We start from the raw sequence: 20,387 nt of genomic DNA, 5'->3' as shown, positions 1-20,387 counted from the left end.
GTTGTTGTTGGATAGGATAGAGAGAAACTGAGAAAGGAGGGGAAGACAGAGAGGAAGACTCCTGCAGAACTACTTCACAGCTTGTGAAGCGACCCCCACCCCACCACCCCCGCAGATGGGGAGCTTGTGGGATCCTTACACTGATCCATGTGCTTTGCAACATGTTCGCTTAACCCACTGTGCTACTGCCTGGCCCCTGCATTAAATTTTTATATAGCTCTAGGTTGAATATTCATTTTGGCGATGCGAATTCTTTCAATCCATGGGAATAGATGAAAAATTCCTTAACAGATATTTTTATCTGGCACTGCAGTGTGCCCTGCTCCCCCTTTCCTGTCAAATCTCAATCACTAGTTTCTGAAGATGTGGATATTTTTATCTTCTCTGCAGGAGATATGGAATATTTGAACAATAAAATTAAATTGAATCTTACTAACGGTATTTTCTCTCCTTAAAATGTGTTTTTGATGAGAGTAGGAATTGGCACAATATTTCTGGAAAATAATTTGGCAATATATATAAAAACTCTTAAAATTTTTCATATACTTGGGTTAAGTGATTACCTTTCTGGGAACTGGATTTAGAGTAAAAAACCTACCCCAAGAAAATTATCAGAGATGTGCATTTGTATATATGCATGTGGATGTTCCTTACAGCATTGTTAAATACACACACACACACACACACACACACACACACACACACACATTAATTGCCTTTGACAGTATGCTGTTTTTTTCCATTATTCTGTCTCCTTTCCCTGTAACAAGAAACTTGAGTTTATAATGGCAGATTGTCAAATAGTAGGGCATTCTGTGCCTCAGTCTTCCCATATTGCAAGTGTTGTATGTAACTTCTAAGAAGCCTTCTTAGAGGAAAACTTTTTTTTAATGATACATGCTTTTTATAAGCAATTAATATTGACTGAGAAATTTATTGGATAACAGGGATATAATTCTATACCATTCCCAACACCACAGTTCTGTGTCCTCATACTTCATTGGAAATTGAAGTAGTTTTCTCCAAGATCACAAAAGTAAGTTGATTTTATTTCTATGACTATCTGTCTATATTTATATATATATTTGCCTCCTTTTAAAATTTTCTTTATTGGGGGATTAATAGTTTACAATCAACAGTAAAATACAATAGCTTGAACATGTATAACATTTCCACATAAAAATACAACCCCCACATTCCTGCATCGGCAGCATATATAGTATATATATTGGAATGTTACAGGGAAGATTAGCATGGCCCCTGAGCATGGATGACATGGAAATTCATGAATCATTCCATATTTTTATTTACTAAAAAATAAGTAAAATGATAGATTTGCAAAAAAAATATATACACCCCCCACTAGGTCTTCCTCTGCCATCATGTGCCAGGACCCGAACCCTCCCCACCACCCCAGAGTCTTTTACTTTGATGCAGTACACCAAATCCAGTCCAAATTATGCTTAGTGTTTTCCCTTCTGATCTTGTTTTTCAACTTCTATGAATGAGATCATCCCTAATGCATCCTTTTGTTTATAACTTATTTCACTTAACATGATTACTTCAAGCTCCATCCAGGATGGGGTGGAGAAGGTGAATTCACCATTTTTAACTGAGTAGTATTCCATTGTGTATATATACCACAACTTACCCAGCCACTCATCTGTTCTGGGACACCTGGGTTGCTTCCAGGTTTTGGCTATTACAAATTGTGCTGTTATAAACATAGGTATACATATACACAAATCTTTTTGTATGGGTGTATTTGGTTCCTTAGGATATATCCCCAGAACTGCAGGGTCATAGGAGAGGTCCACTTCTAGCCTTCTGAGAGTTCTCCAGACTGCTCTCCACAGGGGTTGGACCAATTGGCATTCCCACCAGCAGTGCAAGAGGGTTACTTTGTCTCCACAACCTCTCCAGCATTTATTTATGCCTTATCTCATTTAAAGTGACATCTTCAAGCTCCATCAGAGATGGGGTAAAGGAGGTGAATTACTGCTACCTTTTATGATGTTTGACATTCTCACAGGAGTGAAGTGGTATCTTGTTGTTGTCTTTATTTACATTTCTCTGACAATCAATGACTTGGAACATTTTTTTCATATGTCTTTTAACCTTTTGGATCTCTTCTTTGGTGAATATTCTGTTCATATACTTTTCCCGTTTTTGAATGGGATCATTTGTTTTCTTGTTGCTGAGTTTGGTGAGCTCTTTATACATTGTGGTTATTAGCCTCTTATCTGATATATGGCACATAAAGCTCTCCCATTTTTGTGGCAGGTCTCTTTGGGTGGTTGTTTCTTTAGCTGTGTAGAAGCTTTTTAATTTGATGTAGTCATATTGGCTTATTTTTGTTATAGTCTTCTTTGTAATTGGATTTGTTTCCTTGATGATGACTTTAAAATTTATACAGAAAAGAGTTCTGCCAATACTTTCCTTTAAATATTTGATAGTTTCTGGTCTAACATCTAAGTCCTTGATCCACTTGGAATTTACTTTTGTGTTTGGTGAAATATAGTAGTGTAGTTTCATCCTTCTCCATGTTTCAACCCAGGTTTTCCAACACTGTATGTTGAAGAGACTCTCCTTTTCCCACTTAATAGTCTGGGAACCTTTGTCAAAGATTAGATGTCCATAGGTGTGGGGGCTTACTTCTGGGCTCTCAATTCTATTCAACTGGTCAGTGTGTCTATTCATGTTCCAGTACCAAGCAGTTTTGATTACAATGGCCCTATAATACAATTTGAGATCCAGTTCTGTTCTTTCACTCAAGGTTGTTTTGGCAACTATAAATCTTTTCCAGATAAACATTTGTAGCTTTTTTTCTATTATTTTAAAAAATGTGGTTGGGATCTTGATGGGGATTGCATTCAATTTGTATATGACTCTGGGTAGTATATTCATTTTAATGATATTAATTCTTCCAACCCATGAACATGGAATACTTTCCTCTTCTTTGTGTTTTTTTTTTTTTTAATATCCTTAAATAGTGCCTCATAATTTTCAGTATACAAGTCTTGCACTTCTTTGGTTAGGTTTATTGCTAGATACTTGATTTCATTGCTATAACGGAATTGATTTCTGGATTTCATCTTCTTGCTACTTAGTGTTTGTAAAGAGGAATGCCATTGACTTTTGTATGTTAATTTTGTAGCCTGTCACCTTAGTATATTGCCTGATAATTTCTAAAAGCCTCTTGCTGGATTCTTAGGTTTTTCTATACCATCATATCATCTGCAAATAGTGAGAATTAGACTTTTTCTCTTCCAATCTGTATTCCTTTAATTCCTTGCTCCTGCCTGATTGCTATGGCAAGAACTTCCAACACTATGTTGAATAATAACGGTGATAGCCCTGCCTACTATTACCTGATCTGAGGGGAAATGCTTGGGAAATGCTCCAGTTTTTCACCATTTAGTATGATGTTGACTGTGGATTTTTTGTTTGTTTGTTTCTTCTCTTATTGTCCTTGTTTCTCTTTTTGGCTTATCTCACTTAACATGATACTTTCAAGTTCCATACGAGATATGGCATAGCAGATTACTTCATTATTTCTAAGAGCTGCATAGTAGTATAGAATTGCATATTTTCAAAAAATTGTAATTATCTTTATTTATTGGATAGAAGGAGCTATAAATTGAGAGGAAGGGGGAAATAGAGAGGGAGAGAGACATCTGCAGTCCTGCTCACCACTCACAAAGCTTTCCTTATGTAGGTGGGTATTAGGGGCTTAACCCAGGTCCCTGCACATTGTAACATGTGTGCTCAACCAGGTGCATCACCACTCAGCCCCAAAGTGAGGAAGGTTTGATTTTTTTTTTCTTTTTACCCAATCACTACTCAGCTGTGGCAAACAGTGGTATGGGGGATTAAATCTGGGACTTTGGAGCCTCAGGCATGAGGGTCTCTTTGCATAACCAGTACGATATCACCCCCATCTTTATGATTTATTTTTCCTGAGTTTTTTTACATTGGTTAAAAAGCAACAATAGTTAAAATAAATGACCTTTCCCCAAACTAAAGAAAATTCCATTGTGATTCACTAATTCTAAGAAAGAATGTTATAGTTACAGGCAAATAAAAGAAACAATTGGATATTGAGGAAGCCTGCTCCTTTATTTTTATATATTTATTAATGTTTTTGACTTCAGGGTTATTGCTAGGGCTTGGTGCCAGTACTCCAAATCCAATGGTCTTGGAGGCCCCCCCTTTCTTCCATTTTATAGAAATAACTAATGACAGAGAAAAATTGAGAGCAGAAAGGAGATAGAGAGGTAGAAAGACAGAGAGAGTCTTGCAGACCACTTCACTGTTTGTGAACCAAACCCCCTGCAGGTAGGGAGCCAGGACTTCAACTGGGATCCTTCTTTGGATTCTTGGAGCTTTGAGTACTTATCCCAGTATACCACCACATGGTCCTGAGTCTATCCCTTTACTGTGTACATTAAAAATATGTTTTAGGGAGTTGGGCGGTAGTGTAGCAGGTTAAGCGCAGGTGGTGCAAAGCGCAAGGACCAGCATAAGGATCCCGGTTTGAGCCCCCGACTTCCCACCTGCAGGGGAATCACTTCACAGGCGGTGAAGCAGGTCTGCAGGTGTCTATCTTTCTCTCCCCCTCTCTGTCTTCCCCTCCTCTCTCCATTTCTCTCTGTCCTATTCAACAATGACAACATCAATAACAACAACAATAACTACAACAACAATGAAAAACAACAAGGGCAACAAAAGGGAAAATAAATATATTTTTAAAAAATATGTTTTGCTGTTGCATATCTTGTTACGTTGATATATGAATGGTTAGGATTAATCTCTAAAACTACATTTCAGCCAATGATTTAGTATATGGTATATGCTTTATTGTATATACCATGCTTTATTGTTCTTACAATATGCTTTACTGTTGTATATGCTTTATTGTTCTTACACAAATAGGATGTGAAACAGGAAAATTCTAAATATGACATCTAGCAGTTGCTGTGGTAACTTTATGGGTTGCATTTTAGAAAAACTTTATGTCAGTTTCTAGAGTTAGAATTGGCATATTCTTAACTTTGACATACAGGAAAGAGCCAGCAATTGGTGGTTATTAACCCTTGTAGACTTTATATGTAATCACAAATGCATTTCTGGAAAGGCTATTAGAAATGCCATTCAGTTTTGAAGAATGTGGTGGAGTCACAGTGGAGGTGTTGAAGAATAGTTCTAAAATAACTGAAGGGCTCTTAAACTTGTGTTAAATTTTCATGATAAACTTTAATGCTTGTCATTCCCATTAATAATAAAAAAGTTCATATTTATTACAGAGCACTTATAGTACAATAGGTACAGTACTTAGTGTTAGCAAAATCTCATTTATATTTGTTCCCTAACTTAAAAATAGTCCTTCCAATGGAGGGGTGGGATACAGAGTTTTGGTGGTGGGAATTGTGTGGAATTGTACCCCTCTTATCCTATGGTCTTGTCAATATTTCCATTTTATAAATAAACAACAACAAAAAAGTCCTGCAGGAGTGAAAGGTGGTTCATTTGGTTGAATACACAAGAACCCAGGTTCAAGCCCGCATGAGGGAAGCTTCGAGAGTGGTGAATGTACAGCATGATAGTACACTGTCATGAAAGAATAGCACTGTAGGCACAGGAAACAGAATGAGAAAAGTCACAGTAGTGAGGTGTGAATAAAATTAGAGGCATCTGAGGTCTGGCTGAGCTGCTCTGTAAACTGTGGTATGCAAGATAGTGGGTAGTGGGTAACAGGTAGAGCTGAGTTCATGTAACACCTAAAAATCCTATCATTTTTTAATATCTTTATTTATTAGATAGTCATAAATTTAGAGGAAGGGGGAGATCGGGAAAGAGACAGAGAGACACCTGCAGCACTGCTTCACCACTTACAAAGCTTTCCTCCTGCAGGTGGGGGCCAGGGGCTCGAACCCAAGTCCTCAAACACTGTAACATGTGTGCTCAATCAGGTGTACCACCACCTGGCTCCCCAAACCATATCATTTTTAAAGGAAAATGGATATATAGTATAAAATATACATATATTAATATATATATATATATGCTAAATAATTTTATTGGTGGGGACAGGGGATTGATTAATAGTTTACAACAGTTTTTTTAAAAATAGATATACACCAGTTTCTGTGAGAGAGAGCTTATGTGCACATGTATCCATAAACTACTGCAAAATATATACCTGAAAGCAGGACTACACTAGAGTTTGCAGTGAGTACCTCCCTAACACTTCCTCTCCACTATTCCAAGCTTGGGATCCATGATTGCTCAACAAATTGTTTGGCTTCATATGTTAACTCTCTTTTCAATCACCAGGTTCCAGATGCCACCAGGATGCTGGCTAGGCTTCCCTGGATTGAAGACCCCACCAATGTGTCCTGGAGCTCAGCTTCCTCAGAGTCACACCCTACTAGGGAAAGAGAGAGGCAGACTGGGGGGTATGGACCGACAGTCAACGCCCATGTTCAGCGGGGAAGCAATTACAGAAGCCAGACCTTCTACCTTCTGCAACCCTCAACGACCCTGGGTCCATGCTCCCAGAGGGATAGAGAATGGGAAAGCTATCAGGGGAGGGGGTGGGTTATGGGGATTGGGTGTTGGGAATTGTGTGGAGTTGTACTCCTCCTACCTTATGCTTTTGTTCACTAATCCTTTCTTAAATAAAAAATTAAAAATAAATAAATAAATAAATAAAATAAGGAAATGATAATTTTTATTTACTAGCCTCTTTGAACTTTTTAGCTATTTATTATATATTTAGCTATTTAAACTTTGTGATGAATTTGAAATTTCATAGGATTCTATAAATTATAATTTTATAATTTCTTTACATATTTTCTTTCATCTGAACACTATCAAATCTATTATTAATCAGTATTAAGTTTATGAAGATTATTAAAAGATAATAGAGCAGTTCCTGAAGGCAACCAGGTACATTTGAGAATTCTATATCCATTGCCCACTCATTGCTATGGCATTGATGGTTAAATTGACCTAAGAGATTTAAAAGCTTACACAACCTTGTACTTCAAGAGTAGATAGAACAAGCAAATGAAATATTGTCTCACTGTATTTCACAATGGATAGACCTTCCTTTGCTCTCAGTCTGAGAGGGGACTAAAAATCTTTTTCCAGGCTCTTTTCATGATGTTTCCATGAAAGATAGAGCTATTTTGTAAAGCTGTCAGCTGTTCTGAATAACAGAAATAGATAAAAGCAACCAGAAACAAGAGAAGCAGATAAGATGAAAATTTTCAGGAATAAGAAGGAGCCCTAACTACTTTGAATTCAAAGGAAAAGTGAAGGGTGGAAGATTTTTGGATGGGTGGGCTGTTCATCTGTTTGCTGACAGTAGTGTTATAGAGAAAACTTGTCTCAACAAAGATATTCATTGACTGCTTGAGAGACAAAGATAAGGAAGGGGCGAGTACAGCTGAATATAGGAAGTTTTCCTATCAGAGTAGTTGCATTTATCGGGGATGTGAGGTAGAGAAAAAAGGAAAAGATAAATAATAAAATTTTCTGCTCCTGTTCATTGGGCACTGCTAACTAGGCCATTCTTTATTCCCACCAATTGGTGACTTAAACTAAGTTTAAGGAAGCCTAAAGATCAATAAAAAGATATAATTGCTGGCACCTTCAACAAGTCAGATTATATGAAAATATACATTGTTTTTACCATCAGTTAGATATAACTGATCACGATCTGATATCTTATTTAACACACTGAATGTCCCCACTCACATTTAATGACAGATAACCACAATTTAAGAAACCCATGTAGAAAAGGAAACACCAGCAAGGACGTGAGCAAAGATCTTGGTTCAAGCCCCTGGCTCCCCACCTGTAGGAGTTTGCTTCACAAGCTGTGAAGCAGATCGGTAGGTGTCTGTCTTTCTCTCTTCCTCTCCATCTCCTCTTCCCTCTCAATCTCTCTATCCTCTCCAAAAAATTAAAAAAAAAAAAAAAAGCCACCAGGATCAGTGGATTCGTAGTGCAGGCACTGAGCCCCAGAGATAACCATGGAGACATATATGTGTATTTGTGTGTGTGTGTGTGTGTGTGTGTGTGTGTGTGTGTGTGTGTGTGTGTGTGTGAAAGGAAGCAGCACACAATGGCTATTGTCAATAGCAAATAAGGAAGCAAACATATCCTATTGATCAAAAGATGCAATGAATCCCTACAATGACTGAGACAAAATAAAAAGATTAATTCTTCTTGGCCTTTGTGGCCTTATCTAAATTGATCATAGGCTGATATTCCAGGAAAATTTCCAGGGCAATAGCTATTTTTTTAAACTAAGTGTTCAGGAAATAAAATCCATTGCTTTCTGGGTAATAATTCTATGTTTATTTATATTCAATCAGTTCCACAATCAAAATTGGAGATGGTGCTCAAATTTACTCCTAGCCCAGGGATTTTCAGCTAGTAGCATGGCCCTACATGTTCTGTTCATGCCCTCAGTATACAGCTTAAATGGCTTCCACCTGTCTCTCCAGGGCATTCAGAACTATTTTTTGGGGAGAAAGTCACAACTAGTATATGCTGCATTTGCTTTTGAGTTACATCCTAAGAGGCAACTCCCCAGCCACCCACCCACCCAGACTGCAATTTTTCTTAACTTGGATATTCTGGCCTTCAGGGAGTATTTGAGAAGGATAAAGGGGCTCAAGACTGAGACTGCATTCTTACCTTTCTGATAATGTTTGTCTTTTTTTTTTTTTTTTTGCATTATCTTTAGTTTAGTGTAGGCATTTTACTTTTTCTACCCTTAAAACTAAGTTTGATAACAATCAGACTTTTGTATTTTCTTTCCTTCTTTCTATCATCTTCAGTTGGAGACTATCTTTTTCTTATAAGTACTACCAAATACTACCATTCCAATCCCTGACACTGTACGAGTCTCAGGCTTTAATAGAAGCATGATTTGACTTTCAACTCTAAATTCTAGAGACAGTGGGAAGAGATAAGGAAAAAGGAGAGAGACACAGGGGGAGAGAGAAGAATCTACTCTCAGACTTATACAAGATAATTCATGAACGAGTGCCAGTGAATAAAAAAGAAAGAAAAAGTGAAAGGAAAGAGATTTTTCAGATCATCTTTAAGGTAAGAAAAAGAAGTAGAGAAAAGAGAGCGGGGCTGGGTGGTGACACACCTGGTTGAACGCATGTATTACAATGTTCAAGGACCCGGGTTTGAGCCCCCGGTCCCCACTTGAAGGGGGAAAGCATTACAAGTGGCGAAGCAGGTCTGCAGGTATCTCTCTGTCTCTCTGCCTATCGCTCCTCCCTCTTGATTTCTGGCTGTTTCTATCCAATATATAAAGATTATTAAAAAAAAATAAATAAAGGGGGGGACAAGTCCCTCCCAGAATGTGTAGCACACCCAATAACCTATCAATGGAAGAAGCAGCAATGGCTACTTTTGTTCAAGTTGGAGGGGGGTTGGAGAAGAGACAAGTACAAATAATAATGATAACAGAATAAAATTAAATACATTTCCCTAACAGTCAGTCTGCAGATTGAACCAGTACAATCTTTCCTAAAACTAGCTAAAAATAAGCAATTATAAGAAGTAACTTTCAGTTAAACTCAAGTGTTAGCAAAAAAACACAGGTACCTTACCCCAGGCAAGACAGAGGCCCTGACTGGTCAGGTATTCTGTCACTCAGAGAGAGTTCCTGCTACCTACCTTTAATGTCTTTTGAATGACACACATTTGAAAGACACCCCTGAAGATATCCAGCAATCTTGCTAAAGAAATTCCCTCCAGAGGAGTCCCACCAGGAGTAGCTTGTGTGGGGTTAACTAGCAAAACAGAAAACTCCCAGCCAATCTTTTTGATTCCTTTGTCCCTTTTCAGCTCTGTTTGCCAGCCCAAATATGATGGTACTCTTCTTTAGTTCTTGTCTGCCCACCCAGTGCACCCCGTCCCACTACTGACCTAGAATTCCTACCTTCATCCAAACTTCCTAGTTTTGAAGCAGCCTGCTTTCAGAGCTCAGACCATGCTCATGGGTCCTGATTCCATGCCCCAGCTCTCCATCTGCAGGGGGATCGATTAACACCTGGTGAAGCAGGTCTTGCAGGTGTGTATCCAAGAACCAAAGCCAAACTCACTTGGATTAATGTGACAAGTGGCATTATATCAAAAGAAAACTGATGCTAAGCAGACCAAAAACAAGTGTCTTATATACAGACAGGTCGGTGTTGAAGCTGATTTAAGAAACCAGTTTAGTTACACCTAGGAGGCACCAAATCACGTTATTCGCTAAGTATTGCTGATTGCTGAAATCTCATAATATACAAGTTGTATATAAGACACTTAGATTCTGTGCCAGTTGTCTAGTTTAGAATTAATTTAGATCATGTAACATGATAAGAATTGAACAGAACTAGTATAGGGTGGTATGATATTTCACATAAATTCCACAATTATTAATGAATACTTGCTTGTGGTAGGCAGTATGCTGCAATGTAAATAGGTGGGAACTTGGTTCATATCTGAAATGCCTCACAATGGAGTTAAGAAACACACCTTTAAATATATGAATTGCAAGGTGATATGAAAACGGCTATAATGAAAGACACAGTTGTCTTTCTAGACCATAGAAGTGCTAATGCTAGATTTTTGCTCTATCTACATTTCCACTTATACACAACAAAAATGTTGTGTATGGCAGATTGTCAGTCCCTCAAGCCTGACATTCTTCCATAAAGAAGTAGAGGATGGGAGAGATGAAGTCTTTTACTTTTGATGTTTCGGCTGGTAAGTAGCAGGAACTTTTGGGAATTCTGTTTAAGAATACTATGACTCTCTGAAGGCACTAGTAGTTATGGAACCACTCACTTGTTCTATCTTCTTTATTACCTAGGGCTCTAGGCTCATTTGCCATGAAGTCCTACCAAGTCTTCCTCTAGAGTGTTCCTCAAATTTTCAATATATATATATATATATAATTTTTTTTTTGGTGCCTCTAGGGTTATTGCTAGGGCTCACTGTCTACACTTTGAGTCCACTGCTCTTGGCAGCCATCTTTTTTCTATTGTTGTTGTTGCTGCTGCTGCTACTGTTGGATAGGACAGAGAGAAATTGAGAGAGGAGGGGAAGACAAAGAGGGAAGAGAAAGATAAGACACCTGCAAACCTGCTTCACTGGTTGCGAATCGATAATGCTGGGGCATGGAACTGGGAACCCTGAGCAGGTCTTTGCACTTCACACTATGTGCACTTAACCTGGTGAGCTACTGCCCGGCCCCTTTTAATTTAGTTATTATTATTATTGTTATTATTATTAAAACCAGAGCACTATTCAGATGGTAAGGTACTTCAGGAAAGTCTTTTTGCATGACCATTATGCTATCTCCCAACCCCACTCTTTATTTCTCTAACTTGTTCAAACCTGCAATATCTTCAACTTACATTGCAGGGGCACTTTAATTCATTCCTTATCTCTTTAATCTCTCTTTAACCATTATTCTGCCAGTTGATTTTTAAAAATATTTTCTAAAGTTTATTTGATTAGTTGGTTGATTAACAGAGACAGAGGGAAATTAATAGGGATGGGCTGAGAGCTGTGATATAGTATAATGGACATGCAAAACAAAAATAAAACTTTTTTTCCTTTATTGGGGGATTAGTGTTTTACATTTGACAGTGAATATAATAGTTTGTACATGCATAACATGCCACAAAAAAACTTTCATGATTGAGGTACCAGATGTTCCAGGTTCAATTCCCAGCACCACCATAAGCCAGAGCTGAGAAGTGCTCTGGTAAAGAAGGGGGGGGGGATGAGGTAAGTAAAGGGGGGGAAGATAGAGAGAGAGAGAGAGAACATGTATACTCTCTCTGATTTATTACCAACCAACTCCAAAAGGTGACTTTTCAGGTAGGTATAAGTTATATATCATGCAATGCTCTTTTGATAAGAGAGCATTTAACAATAATTATAAGTCAGTTAAAGCTTCAAATAAAACACATTTGTTTACATTATTTTTCACAATATAAAACATGTCAATAACCTTTTGTTCCATAAACTTCAGTGCTTTTACACTGATGCCTTAAAAAAGTTTAAATTCTTAAACTTATCATCGAGATCTTTTTGATCTATGCCATTCATTCACACTCATGCCATAGCATCTTTCTTAAATCATTCACATCAACTCATTGGTCTACTTGGTCCTTATAAGTAACTTTGTGCCCTCTCTTCTCCATGGCTTGTTCATTATTACTCCCAGGTTCTCTGTGTTGCTAGATCTGACTGACTGATTTTACCTATAAACTCTAGGCTCACTTCTTGTTTGTACTTGATGTAATTTTCTACCTGCCATTTGGCACTTTTGTCCTTCTCTGGATTCTGGTGGTTCTATTTACTTGGGTTCAGTATTTTGTTCTTCAATGTTGTAAACTTTATTCTATCTCCGATATTTGATCACAAATCTGTTGATAAAGGACCAGAAAACACTGATTGCTACTGAACATGAAATTTTGTACAGAGTAGGAATAGAAAAGTTCAGCTAAGAGGAACAGAAGTAGAGATAAAATATGACAAAAATGAAAAAATGCTTCTCAGTTTTTTACTTTTTTCCACTTTTGCAATGTGGCATTCTCGGATGAGGTTCTGGACTCCTCCCTACAGTGTGATGACTATAAAAAGTATGATCATAAGTTTATGACTGAAGTCAAGCACAAGTCTATCTCACTCATTTGGGACTTAAGCCACATTTAAGCTACAATAATAATATGGTGATATTCATTAATCATTAGTTTAGTTTCCTATATAGCTATACTAATAAAATCAATAGTTTAAAATTTAGTTTTGTGTAGTATTTTAAGGTTATTTAGTGTTGGTAATATCTTCACTAACATAGTGATCCTATGGTGAAATTTTTCTAAGAGAAGACTTATTTAAATTCTCATTTTGTTTTAAGAGGAATTTGTGTTCAGTATTTTAAACTTTCTGCTGGTCCCTTTGATTTTCACTAGGTTAAATCACTTAAGTAGCTGATAAAATAGTACTTATTTCTATGCTGATATTTACAGATGGCTTTCTGGTATATTTCAGGGATAAATTATTTTCCCTGAAATCATTTTAATTATCTGATAACTTCTCTTAAAATTGTATAGTCAAGACTTACTAATATTAAATTTACTTACTAATATTAAATTGATTATACATTAGGACAACAGAAATGTGAGAGACTAATGTTTCTTGTGAAAGAAGAAAGCAGTTCCTCTGTTGTGGGTGATCATAAGAGACTGACTTTAATTTTTTAAGGTATGATTTTAAACAAGACAAAATAAAAATAGCTGTTAGGTTGGTTGATTTGCTTTGTTCCAAACAATCTTCATAGCTTTAATTTCTAGAACTTACTCCTTGAAAAAAAATTGCTCTTGATAATATTTTGCTTATATGCCTCTGGAAATGACAATGGGTCTCAGTATAATATAGCATACTTTGTTCTAAATGGTATAAAACCTATTCCTGGGTCTGGGTAGTATTAGTTCCAGCTCCTATAAAAGTTGATGCTTACCCTGAAGTGTGGACATTAAAATCTGGCCAAATGTGCACATTTGGGACACTCTTAGTTTTTGAATTAGGAACTAGGACACCTCCAAACATATTAGTCATATTATGTAACAAGAAGAGGAAATACGCAAAGGTATGGACACTCTTCTGACTTAGGGACCATTTTTCTCCATGTCTGTGGTGAAGTTTAGTTTATGGCATTCGTGTAAAAAATGTGCTCTACTGTGTAAAGACACATACACGATGTTAACTGTTCAGCAAAACAGAAATCATTTTATTGAAAATATTGAAATGTATATCCTGATTTACTGAATTGACTTGCTGACATTTGGGTGGGGTGATTTTGTTTCAGTAACAACAACAAACCAGTAAGTGATTCACACCCCACCCCTCTTTCAGAAACAGACTGAGCAAAAGGAACAAACTGCTGCTTTATTTGCATTTTGGTCTTTCTGTGTTGGTGCTAAATCCCTAACCCCATGCTTGTTTTGCTTTATGTTTGACACCAACAAAGATCAAAACCACATTTTATGGACATGTAGTTTGGCAATATGCCAGCAAATGGGAAAATAAGCAACATAAAGCAAATTTCTGCCACAATGCTTTTAATATTGAGACAGATTTTTATCAGGCGGAGTCAACAGAATGGAACATGAGGACATCAGGGCTGTAAACACAGCTTCCTGATGATGCATCCCTAGGGGGATAGATCATACAGTTTCTATGTTTTCTAGCTTGTCACTCTATTGGCACACAACTGATTTTTGCCTGGGAAGATATCTCTTTCCTGAAACTCCAGCTGTCCTTCACTCATAAAGTAGTGCTTTAATAAGGTAGTTGTTGACTTGGAAATAGTGCTAATGCTAATAACTAACTAATCACTAGCAATATAGCATATTCCTTATCAGAACAGGTCTATTTGCTGCCAAACAGCTGGAGGAAAAGAGGAGGGGTGGGGGAGGAAGAGCAATCAAGCATTGAAACATCATAGCTTGATGTTTCCAAACACAAATGTCCAGATATTTAGCATTGTGGAGGTAATGTGTTTGATTGCCTGCCTTTTTACATGTTTTATCTGGATCTTTTGATATTCTGTAGTTAAGTCATGGACTACTGTTTATTTTTAGTGTGCTGAGCAGTTTTTCTGATCACAAATGGCAAGAAGAATGCTGAAGACTGGTAGAAGAGAAAATTGGCAGAGACTGTGTGAACTGAGGGAGAAAAGGAGTGAGACTTGGACTGTGGTTAAATGGGTCCCTCTCCTGGCTAATGTGCATGAAAGCATGTGCCTTTTAAAAATCATTAGCTGGTTCTTTTTTTCTGGCTTCAGTTAAGGACAATCTAGGAATTAAGAAGTTGGATGCAGGAATCAGCTTATCTTGTCTTTCCAAAGAGTTGGGGGGATATTAACTAGGTGCTTCCTTGGGATGCCACTTCTAAAAATCATTGAGGATACTGGCAGAAAGGGAATCCTGTCTCATTAAACTCAAGTAAAGTTGCTCCCTTCCTTAGATGGATGCCTCATTAAGGAAAATTAAAAATCTGAAGTAAACAAGATGAAGCATTTTCACTGTTTCAGTATATCAGAGTACCTGAACAAAATCAACTCATGCTTTCTACTGTTCTTCTCCTGTATATTGGTTATTAGTAATTAGAATTCGAATCATTGCCACATACTTTACTAAATTAAACCCTGCAAATTAATAATCTCATCAAAGGTGGCTTTCAGAACTGGATTCATTGGTCCTCGTGCTAAAATAAATGCAACTTCCTCATATAAGAAAAATAAAAATAATTGTCATATACTGACATGTCTCTGCAGGAATCAATAACAGTACAGATCAAGTAAGAGCCAGGAATAGCCCGAGCATATTAATAAAACAGTATGTTCATCCCCCCCCCCCAAGATGACTAGTTATAAAGCAGTACGTACTGATGATGACTCCATGGCACAAGAAACAATGTCATCATTAATATGTCAGATTGTTTTGCATTTAGAATACTTTACACATGAGAACTTAACACAGAACTATTTATTGTGCTTTAGACAGATGGTTTAATGTTTCTTCAGCCTTCAGCCTACCCGGCCACCCATGGTTTTCTTCAGCCAAGGGCTTTTTAAAAATAATTGGTCTCGGGAGTCGGGCGGTAACGCAGCAGGCTAAGCACAGGTGGCACAAAGCACAAGGACCCACGTAAGGATTCCGGTTCGAGCCCCAGCTCCCCATCTGCAGGGGGGTCGCTTCATAGGCAGTGAAGCAGGTCTGCAGGTGTCTATTTTTCTCTCCCCCTCTCTGTCTTTCCCTCCTCTCTTCATTTCTCTCTGCCCTATTCAATGATAACAACAAAAATAATAACTACAACAATAAAACAAGGGCAACAAAAGGAAATAAAAGTAAAAAAATAAAATAATTGGTCTCTTGTAATTTTCTAACAAGAATGTCTGTAATATATTTCCCTAAGTCTTTTGCTTACCCTTAACTATCTCTTTTCAGTGGCTTGTGGTTGACAAATCTCCCAGACTAACAGATTCCTCACACACAAATAATTACTGACATAAAAGGAGATGAAGAGGCTGAAATATCATCATTAATGGTTTTCCCCCCATGGAGAAGATAGTCAGAGATGATTACATTGGAAAACAGTCCTTCCCTGATTAGATGCTGCCTCGCTCTGAAGAAGCTGTGTTCCCAGAATCTTTCAATACAGGAAATGATAACCCTACATCGATGGATAACTGTGTGGGTGGAAAAGTGCATATATGCATTCATTTCAAATCGCAGACAAGGAGAGAAACTGTGTCTGGGAATACTAAGTGCACAGCAAGAAGGGATAGGAGAGACTGTGGGACAACCTCCACCTGCTGAGTATCACAGTGAGAATTGAGCAAACTGGAAAAGCAAGTAGGAGGGCCGGGTGGTAAGTATCTGGTTGAGTGCAGCAATGTTACAATGTGCAAGGATCCAGGTTCTAGCCCCCAATCCTCACGTGCAGGGGAGGGGGGAGCTTCAAGAGTGGTGAAATGGTGCTGCAGGTGTCTCTCTGTTGCTCTCCCTATCACCACTTACCATATGATTTCTGGCTGTTGCTATAAATAAAAAAGGTTAAAAAAGAAAAGAAGCAAAGGAAGTAGGATGAATTTGATTTTGTTTTTGTTTTTTTGCCTCCAGGGTTTTATGGCTGGGGTTCGGTGCCAGCATTATAAATCCACTGCTCCTGGTAACCTTTTTCTTTTCTTTCTTTTTTTTTTTTTTTTTCATTTTTAAAAATTGGATAGGACAGAGAGAAGTTGAGAGGGGAGGAGGAGAAAGAGAGACAGGCACCTGCAGACTTGCTTCACTGCTTATGAAGCAGGCCTGAAGACCACTGGTGACTGGCCTGGCCTACTCTCTCTACTGTGTGTCTGAGAGGCATGTTTAGGCCTTCAAGCCTTAGGATAATTATGCCTTAGGCTAAGAGTGATCACACAGCAGAGAGGGGTTGGTGATTAGATGTTGAGGACAGGTATCTCCTGACCACTCACTTCAGGCGGGCAGGTGAGGCCTGGGGTTCTGAGCTCAGAGCCCGCAATGGACTTTTCTCCTTGGAAGCTCAGATGTCCCACTGACTTTACACTGGGCTCTAGTGGAGTTCTTGCTGTTTCTGCTGTTGGCGTTTTGGTTTTATACTGAAAACTTTCAACATCACCTCAAAACCAATCAATCAAACAAAAACAAAACAAAACCTGTCAAAATTCACCTCACCTGTGGCCCAGGAGGTGGCACAGTGGATAAAGCAACAGACCCATGAGCATGAAGACCGGAGTTCAATCCCCAGTCGCACATGTACCAGAGTGATGTCTGTTTCTTTCTCTCTCCTCATCTTTCTCATAAACAAATAAAATATTTTTAAAAAATCATCACACCTATGAGGAGAAAAGCCCCCGGCACTGTCATCAGTGTCCCGTTGCATTTCCAGAGCCAGTCGCCCAGCCCCATGTGCGCGAGGGCGACGGGCAGCTGACCTTCGGGGACGCGGGCCTGGACCGAGAGCGGCTGTGCGGCCCGTCCCCGCAGTGCGTGCTGGCCTTCGACGTGCTCAGCTTCTCGCAGGAGCAGTTCCGGCTGGTGCACGTGGAGGTGGAGGTGAGAGACGTCAACGACCACGCGCCGCGCTTCCCCCGCGCCCAGATCCCCGTGGAGGTGTCCGAGGGCGCGGCCGTGGGCACGCGCATCCCGCTGGAGGTGCCGGTGGACGAGGACGTGGGCGCCAACGGGCTGCAGAGCGTGCGCCTGGCCGAGCCGCACAGCCCCTTCCGCGTGGAGCTGCAGACGCGCGCGGACGGCGCCCGCTGCGCCGACCTGGTGCTGCTGCGGGAGCTGGACCGCGAGAGCCAGGCCGCCTACAGCCTGGAGCTGGTGGCCCGGGACAGCAGCCGCCCGCCGCGCTCCGCCATGGCGGCGCTCAGCGTGCGAGTGCTGGACGCCAACGACCACAGCCCGGCCTTCCCGCGGGGCGCCGTGGCCGAGGTGGAGCTGGCGGAGGACGCGCCCGTCGGTTCGCTGCTGCTCGACCTGGACGCCGCCGACCCCGACGAGGGCCCCAACGGCGACGTGGTCTTCTCCTTCGGCGCGCGCACCCCGCCCGAGGCGCGCCGCCTCTTCCGCCTCGACCCGCGCTCCGGCCGCCTCAGCCTGGCGGGGCCCGTGGACTTCGAGCGCCAGGACACCTACGAGCTGGACGTGCGCGCGCAGGACCGCGGCCCCGGGCCCCCCGCCGCCACCTGCAAGGTGATCGTGCGCATCCGCGACGTCAACGACAACGCGCCCGACATCGCCGTCACCCCGCTGGCTGCCCCGGGCGCGCCCGCCGCCTCCGCCACCTCCGCGGCCAACGCCGCCAACGCCGCCAACGCCGCCAACGCCGCCAACGCCGCCGCGCTCGGGAGCACGGATGCCACCTGGCCCGAGGGGTCCGGGGCGCCCGAGGCCGGCGCCGTGTCCCTGGTGCCGGAAGGGGCGGCGCGCGAGAGCCCGGTGGCGCTGGTCAGCACCTCGGACAAGGACTCGGGCGCCAACGGGCAGGTGCGCTGCGCCCTCTACGGGCACGAGCACTTCCGGCTGCAGCTGGCCTACGCGGGCAGCTACCTGGTGGTGACGGCGGCGGCCCTGGACCGCGAGCGCATCGCTGAGTACAACCTGACCCTGGTGGCCGAGGACCGCGGCGCGCCCGCGCTCCGCACCCTGCGGCCCTACACGGTGCGCGTGGGCGACGAGAACGACAACGCGCCGCTCTTCACGCGGCCGCTCTACGAGGTGTCGGTGCGCGAGAACAACCCGCCCGGCGCCTACCTGGCCACCGTGGCCGCCCGCGACCCGGACTTGGGCCGCAATGGCCTTGTCACCTACCGGCTGCTGGACGGCACGACTGCGGAGTGGCGAGCGCTGCGGGGCTCAGACGCTCGAAGGTGGCTCCTCAGCCCCCGGGGGGAGGAGGCCCTGGATTAAAAGCGATGCCTATGCACCTTCCTCCCCAGGACAGCTGCCTTGGAGCCCGGGCGCCGCACGCAGGAGCAGATAAGTTGTCCCCGCGGCTGGCGGGAGGGCGGAGGGCAGCGTTGAGCTGGGTCCCTCAGGCGCCTGCATGCGGGGGCCACATTCACTCCCGCGCTCGCTGACACAGCACCACCTGCCGGAGGAGTGATGCTCGTGACACTGTAGCCGCCGCCGCCCAACCCAGAACGGACACCTGGGCCAGTGACGCGGGACCCTGGGAGCCTGTCTGCCATCCTCCCCGGTTCTGCTGGGGCTGTAGTCGCGGGCAGCGGTGGCCTTTGGTTGCCTGGCTTCTGGGGTTTTCGGGGTTTTGAAACCAAAGAAAGACCCAACACTGGCCGCCAGCTATAGACCAATTTCTCTCCTCTCCCTGTGTTACAAACTCCTTGAGAGGCTGCTTCTGTCACGTATTTCTCCTCTTATAGAGAAATTCCTATCACCCGCCCAAGCTGGTTTCCGCCCAGGAAGATCTACCTGCGAAAAAGCCCTGGCCCTCTCAACTTACATTGAAAATGGATTCCAGAAGAATTTAAAGACGGGTGCTGTCTTTGTTGATCTCACAGCAGCCTATGACACGGTTTGGCACCGTGGTCTCCTAGCCAAGATCTCAAGATGCCTGCCTCCATGGGTGGCCAACACTATATCGTTTCTTCTCCAAAACAGAAGATTCTGGGTGCGTCTGGGTGACAAGTCTAGTAGATGGAGACCTGTCTCAAGTGGCCTCCCCCAGGACTCTGTTCTGGCTCCTACGCTATTTAATATTTACATCAATGACCTCCCAGAAACTTCTTCAAGGAAGTTCATCTACACCCATGACATCTGCTGTGCAACTCAGGAATCCAAGTTTGACATCCTCGAGGAAACACTCACAAAAGACATGTCTCTGATATCTGATTACTGTAAAAAATGGCGACTAATCCCTAGCACTGCAAAAACGGTATCATATGTTTTCCATCTTGTTGTTAAAATTCGTAGGCTCTAGCTGGGCAGGTTGGCCTTGGCCGGCTAGCTTCACGGTGGTGAACAGAGACGCGGAGACAACGGCTGGGCAGGGCAGCTGTATTTCTTTATTCAGGAACAACGATTCACAAACTAAGACAAACTAATCACCAAACAGAACTCTGCTGTCTCTTTGCGGCGGCGCAAGCACTCTCTCTTTTACTCTGGAACTCAGGAACCCTCTCCCTTACTCTCGAACTCAGAAACTCTCCCACTCTCGCACTCTCGAACTCCAGAACTCAGCAACTCTGTCACACGGGAAGTCAGGAACTCTCGGACTCCGGAACCCTCTCCCAGGGTCCC

The 20,387-nt window shown here is 41.8% G+C and overlaps 1 protein-coding gene and 1 non-coding gene across 2 annotated transcripts in view; both read left to right on the top strand.

Moving 5' to 3' along the window:
• LOC103114925 (protocadherin-8-like) overlaps positions 1-19,037 on the top strand; it is an 82,368-nt gene extending 63,331 nt beyond the window's left edge. Inside the window, exon 2 of the mRNA XM_007524656.2 lies at positions 17,509-19,037. Within this exon, the coding sequence (XP_007524718.2) occupies positions 17,509-19,037 (1,529 nt within the window). The remainder of the gene's footprint in view (positions 1-17,508) is intronic.
• LOC132538813 (U6 spliceosomal RNA) lies at positions 1,198-1,305 on the top strand. The gene has a single exon (XR_009550136.1). It is a non-coding gene; the product is annotated as a U6 spliceosomal RNA (small nuclear RNA).
• Positions 19,038-20,387: the final 1,350 nt, after the last annotated feature.

Source organism: Erinaceus europaeus, chromosome 5 (assembly GCF_950295315.1).
Source record: "Erinaceus europaeus chromosome 5, mEriEur2.1, whole genome shotgun sequence".
In the NCBI taxonomy this organism is placed as follows: domain Eukaryota; kingdom Metazoa; phylum Chordata; class Mammalia; order Eulipotyphla; family Erinaceidae; genus Erinaceus; species Erinaceus europaeus.
The sequence above is the reverse complement of the archived record's forward strand: the minus strand, read 5'-3'. Positions and strand labels throughout refer to the sequence as shown.